At 36.2% G+C, this 6,517-nt stretch overlaps 1 protein-coding gene across 1 annotated transcript in view; it reads left to right on the top strand.

Annotated features, from left to right (window-relative positions):
• Positions 1 to 5,569: 5,569 nt before the first annotated feature.
• The window catches only part of PPHLN1 (periphilin 1), a 160,585-nt gene continuing 159,637 nt past the window's right edge, over positions 5,570 to 6,517 (top strand). Inside the window, exon 1 of the mRNA XM_007937927.2 lies at positions 5,570 to 5,656. Coding sequence (XP_007936118.1) covers positions 5,585 to 5,656 — 72 coding nt within the window. The 5' untranslated portion in view covers positions 5,570 to 5,584. The remainder of the gene's footprint in view (positions 5,657 to 6,517) is intronic.

The raw sequence follows: 6,517 nt of genomic DNA, 5'->3' as shown, positions 1-6,517 counted from the left end.
AGAGTAATCCTTCATAGAGGCATCATCATTGGGGTATGAAGTAAAATATTTAAAATTTTATAGGATTAAAGTTAGGAGTTAAAATTGTGGGAGAGTCAGTCTTTACTCTTTAACATGAGTCCAACATCTGGTTGCTTTGTGGATGCTGCTTGTTTCTAGTAGAAATTTAAGTACAGTATACAGATTGATGAGGTTATATGTTTGAGAATTTGATGCTAGAAAAATTTGCTTTTATTTAAGCTTTTTCTGCTTCCATTTGTTTAGGCATTTGGATTTTACCTCTTTGACTTACTTGTTCATATTTAGCTCATACATAATGAATGAATGGTTTCTTGTCTCTTAATGTATGTTCTAGACAGCCTTATTTTGCACTCCTGCAAGTTCATATTTTGATTCTTTTTTGAGCTGTTTTATTTTCAGTTGGTAGGTTTTCATCAAAATGATGTACTTTTATTTTTTTATGACTTTTTTCAGCTTCTATATGTTTTGGATATATTACTTAGGGTATAAATACATGGAGATAATTTCAATAAAATTGTTACTTGTCTTTAAGCCTGCCAGGCAGAAAATGGCAACTAGATCAGGAGTGAAGTATAAGTAGTCTTACTTCCGCAAATTCTTGTGACACTTCATTCAATCTCTATGCAGAATAAGGAGCTCTGGTGGCATAGTGCCTGAGACACTTGACTGGCCCTTCAAACCCACCAGCCACACTCCTTGGAAGGAAGGTTGGGCAATCTACTTCCGTAGTGATGTTGTTGTTGTTGTTGTTTGCCATCGAGTCGCCCCGACTCATAGCGACTCCTCCTTGGGTTTCTGAGGCAGTATCACTACGGAGGTAGGAATGCCCAACCTTCCTTCCGAGGAGTGGCTGGTGGGTTTGAACCGCCAGCCTTCTGGTTAGCAGTCAAGTGCCTTAGCCACTATGCTACCAGAGCTCCTACCGCCTCAGAAACCCAAGGAGGGGTTGCTGTGTGTTGGGTCCAACTCGACAGCACATAACAACAACAACAACAATCTTTTTAATAGAGCCACTCCTCTGTCCCTTGAATTAGATGTAAAAACTCAGAGCTTGTTATTTGATTAGGCTTAGGTTTTTATTTTTTTTTAAGGCATATGGTATATATTTCATAGATTTACACTTTTCATCTCAGTCTTTATTGTTTTTTGTTTATTTTGCCTGAGTTTGCTTGTTGTTGTTGTTATGTGCCGTCTAGTAGACCTGACTCATAGCTACCCCTCCTTGGGTTTCTGAGTCAGTATCACTAGGAAAGTAGATTGCCCAGCCTTCCTTCTGAGGAGTGGCTGGTGGGTTTGAACCGCCAGCCTTCTGGTTAGCAGTCAAGTGCCTTAGGCACTACGCTACCACAGCTCCCTAAGTTTGCTTAGTATTCTTTATATTTTTTGGGGCAAAATCATGAAAAAGTTCTCCATCAAACTTTTTACCTAAGAAAATTGTCATCTTTTGGTGATTTTTGCCTTGGTTTCTCGATTGTGTTGGAACATAGGACCATTTTTTGCCACATGTAAAACTGTAGGGATTTCCAGATTAAGGATGCTAGATTTAAAAAGGGAGCTCTGGTAGCATAGTGCCTAAGGCACTTGACTGCTAACCAGAAGGCTGGTGGTTCAAACCCACCAGCCACTCCTCGGAAGGAAGGTTGGGCATTCCTGCTTCCGTATTGATACTGCCTCGGAAACCCAAGGAGGGGTCGCTATGAGTCGGAGCTGACTCGATGGCACATAACAACAACAACAACAGATTTGAAAAAAAAAAGGGGGGGGAGATATTTTAAAGCTAGTGTTCGTAATACTGAAGGTAAAAGTGACTTTAAACACCTAGTGTGATCATTTTTGAGATGAGAGAGTTGCCCTGCCAGCTTTCAACTAGCAAAATTTAAGACTTTTTTTTTTTTTTTTCTTTTTTCTTAGTGTAGTTTTGTTTTTCTTACGAAATTGAGTGGTTCTGGTGGTCAAAATAGTATCTTCTATTTTCAAAGCTGTCTTTGGGGGAGTGTGGCTTATTAATGCCTATAACTTTTTGAGAGTTTTACTGAGTATTTTTGATAATGAAAAAAACCTTTTTTTTTCTGATTTTAGAAATAATATATGTTCATCATACAAATAGTGAATTATTCCTCTCTGTTGATTGATTTGTACAAACACAAATCCTTTTGTCTGTATCCTCCCCCTTCCCACTAGAGTTTGTTGAAAACTTTAAATTTGATTCCTGAAACGACTAATGTAAGTAGTATAGTAGTTATTTTTTGTGGTTTTTTTTTAAAGAGAAATCAGTAAATCTCAATATATTACTATTATATCTAGTTAGAAAACTATGTAGTATTATTTTAGAATCCTTGTAATTTATTTTTCCTTTTTCTCATTAAATTATAAAAATCTTATTTTTATTTGTGTTCTCCTTTAGGTTCACATTGTTACAATAGTGTTACATCGTTTGGTAGTGGTTTGCATAATATTTACATGAATGTACAACAGTTTATTTAACTAGTATCTTCTTGATGGACATTTTGGGTTGTTTTCAGTCGTTACGATTCACATGTTCAAGTACACTTTCAGGTAGAACTGCATTTAAATAAAAATGCACCTTATGCATGTAAAGTTTTAATAGATTTTGTGAAATTGTTCCCACTGAGTTTATACCAATATATACTTTTTTCATTAATATATGACAGTGTTGCTTTCCCTACTCTCAGCAAAGTGATTTGATTTTTGCAGAGCTTTTGGAAGAAAAATGGTACCTCAATATAGTTAAAGATTTTATTTTCTTTATTTTAAAGGAGCTTGAGCATCTTTCAGTTGATTAAGAGCCATTTTCATTTTCTTTTTTGTGAATTGACTTCATCACTATTTGTCTTTCAGATTATTGTTGATCTTTTCTTTACTTTTTCTCTATACCGTATCTTCTTGTTATGTGCCATCAAGTCGGACACGACTCATAGTGACTCCTCCTTGGGTTTCCGAGGCAGTATCGCTACGGAAGTAGATTGCCCAACCTTCCTTCCAAGGAGTGGCTGGTGGGTTTGAACCGCCAGCCTTCTGGTTAGCAGTCAAGTGCCTTAGGCACTACGCTACCAGAGCTCCCATACTGTATCTTAAGTAGGATGAAGTCTAATACAGCCTTTAGGCAGAAATGTTTTAATGGGGTTCAGTAAAAGTAGAAGAGGAAGAATAGCATCCACAACTCCTTTTCCTTCATGCTTCCTTTGTTTCTTGTACCCAGATGTCTAGTTGCTTTGAAATACACATTGTTAATGGTGTCTGATTGTAGACTTAGAATTGAGGTTGATTTATGCTGAATGTAAAAAACTAATTCATAACTCTTAAGATTCCCCTAAGCATCATTGTTTAGCTACTTAAGTCTTTTTTATTCATTTATATGTATTAGAGGATATTATAGGTATGCTTTCAAAGAGACAGTTAAGACTGTACTGCGATTGTGTCAAAATGTGTTGCTCTCATCTTCCAGCCCCCTTTCCCCTTAATCTAACCTGAACTATTAGAATCTTATAACTCTTCTGCCCTTCTGAAATGGGATATCTTTTTTTTCTCCCCTTTAGTTTTTCATCTTAAAGTGGCACCAGAAACTTTTTAAGTTTTCTCAAATATTTTCCTTCTTCACTGATTTGTATAGTGTATATCTGGATTTGTTACCTCATTTTCTAAGTACTAAAATTTCCTTAGTACCTGGTTCATTTTCACTTCTCTCCCATGATCATTTAACCCACTTACCAGAATGATTCACAATTTTTGGTCCAGAACCTGCTCCATTATTACTTCATTGTCTGTTGTTTGGGAGCTCTGGTGACATAGTGCCTAAGGCATTTGACTGCTAACCAGAAGGCTTGTGGTTCAAACCCACCAGCCACTCCTTGGAAGGAAGGTTGGGCAATTTACTTCCATAGTGATACCACCTCAGAAACCCAAGGAGAGGGGGTCCCTATGAGTCGGATCCTACTCAACGGCAATGGTTTTTTTTTTAAATTTTTTTATCTGTTGTTCTGTTCCTTAACAATTTGTTATGTACTCCAGGGATTGATAAGTGACTACCCATGAGTGGGTTGCCTGTTTTTGTAAGTAGTTTTTTTTAGCACAGTCACACCAATACATTTATGTATTATCTATGGCATCTGTGAGTAGTGCAAGCAGTTTTATGATTGGCACTCACCAAAAGATTGGCAGTTTGAGTCCACCAAGAGGCACCTCAGAAGAAAGGTGTGGTGTTCTACTTTGGAAAGGTCACAGTCTTGAAAACTCTGTGGAGCACAGTTCTACTCTGACACATGTGGGGTTGCCATAAATTGGGATCAACTTGCTAGTAAGTGGTTTGAAAGGTTGGCAGTTTGAATCTACCTGGAAGTGCTTTAGAAGAAAGGTCACCCATAGGCATCTTGAAAGAAAGGCCTGGTGATATTCTTCCAAAAGATCACAACCATTCAAAACACTTTATGGGGCACAGTTCTACTCTGATACACATGGGATCACCATGAGTCAGAATTGACAGGAAGCCAACTGTTTTTTTTGGCTGCTTTTATACTACAGTGATAGAATTGAGTAGTTGTGAGCATGTAGCCGTCAAAGTGGCAAATATTTATTGTCTGGTCCTTTACAGAAAAACTGTGCCAACCCAGTAAAAATGACCTTAGGACTGTTTTTGTGTTCTATTATTTTTATCTTCTCTCTTGTTTACCTAACTTGCTGCCTGTTCATAGATCTGTTTCAAAAGCTTCTGTATACTCGGTTTTGTTAACGGTCTTGCAGCTATGTATCCCTTGGCCTTTGTAATTCACTGTATTAGCCCTTTACCTGGAAGCGTCAGCTCTCAGTCAAAGTAGGAACTATTCCTGACTTTTATGAATAGAATATACTTCCTTCTCACTGCATCCCAAACATGAAAAATTCTAACACAACTTTTTTAATTTCTAGTTTTATAAGGATGTCTTTGCATTCAAATATATTTATAACATTAAAAATAAAATCATAAGTGGTTTGAGCTTAAGGATCAAGAATATTGAGTGTATGTTTTTATAGGATTGTTCATTTAACACCTTTTTTTTTTGGGCAGTTATCACTTGGGTGGACATATATAGAGAAATTATGAATTCAAACATAGAAAAGAAAAAAAACAAAAACCCATAAAAACAAAAAAACTAATGTTACACAAACCATCCACACAGGAAATAGGAGTAGGTTTGCCTTTTAAATGACTTGTTAAAATAGATCTTTTCTATTCTTGATGAGAGTAAAGTAATGTGTGTGGTCTTATTACTCTTCCTCCTACTATTGGTAGTAACAAGCTCCTTGAAGCTTTAAATAGCCTTAAAAATAAAGGAAAGTGGAGGTTTCTTTACATTTTTAAAAGGAAAATATCAAACTTACTTAGAACAGGAGTTGCTTTAGTTGCTTTTTTTTTTTCCTTTTGATCACTTAGGATTTTTCCTTAGAATCTCTGAAAATATTTATAGTTGGAAAGTAATCATTAACTTTTTTATTACTTGCTAATAACATAAAAACTGTAATACTTTGGTTTTTTGTTTATTCTTTAGTGACTTACAGAAGAGATGAAATGTGGTCTGAGGGGCGATATGACTATGAAAGGCTTCCAAGAGAACGAGTACCTCCTCGAAATCACCCTAGCGTAAGTTGTTCCTACCTACAGAATGACTCAAAACCTACTGTCTCAGTTAATTTGTCTTCAGATGCCAATCTGTGCTGAAAAATAGATCAAGTTTATCTTTTAAAAGTTAAAAGACTGAAAATAAAAGACAATAAAGTAGGAAAATCTGTATTTTATATTTTGTGTTTAAATTTTTTAAATAAAGCAATTATATTGAATTTAATTTGTGGAAGAAAGTTTAGGTTTGACAAAGGCAGACAATCAGTTAACAAAGAAGTGTTTGAGCACTTGTTCCTACTAGAGGCTGTCCCCTGTTTTTATATATTCCTGAAAGTGTTGGCACATTGGACACATGAAAGATAAATGTCAGCTTTCATTTTAGAAGAGGATTACACTTCTTTGAGAGCTAAAACATATTAAAATATCCCTAGTTAGAATTCCCACAAGCATGCTTCCCTATAAGCAGACAGCTGGGCCAGTGAGTAAGGGTGCCTATGGGCTGAGGGCCAGGGAGGCAACTTCTTCTGTGTTGTCCTACAACTTGGCTCTTTGTTGCTCTTGGTATTGGGAATTTTGGGCCACTCCTTTTCTCTTCCTAAGGAGCTTGCTCTTTTGTTTAATATGATACTCATAATACTATGTACATATCAAGTACTTGGCTCATAGTAGGAGGTCAGTATTTATTGAAAGAATATATACATTCTCTCACCAGAAATCCTCACAGAGGTGTAAAGTAAGCCATCAACCTTAAACTTCTGCACAGGCCCTTCTAATCACCAGGAGTTTGAGGTTGTGGTGATGAATGGTATATTGGTATACTATGGATTCTTTAGAGACCATCAGAGCTAAAAATTTGTGTTTATGTTAGTTATTTTTTACTCA

This window comes from Orycteropus afer, unplaced genomic scaffold, assembly GCF_000298275.1.
Source record: "Orycteropus afer afer isolate SDZICR_OR568_19922 unplaced genomic scaffold, OryAfe1.0 scaffold00045, whole genome shotgun sequence".
Classification (NCBI taxonomy): domain Eukaryota; kingdom Metazoa; phylum Chordata; class Mammalia; order Tubulidentata; family Orycteropodidae; genus Orycteropus; species Orycteropus afer.
The sequence above is the reverse complement of the archived record's forward strand: the minus strand, read 5'-3'. Positions and strand labels throughout refer to the sequence as shown.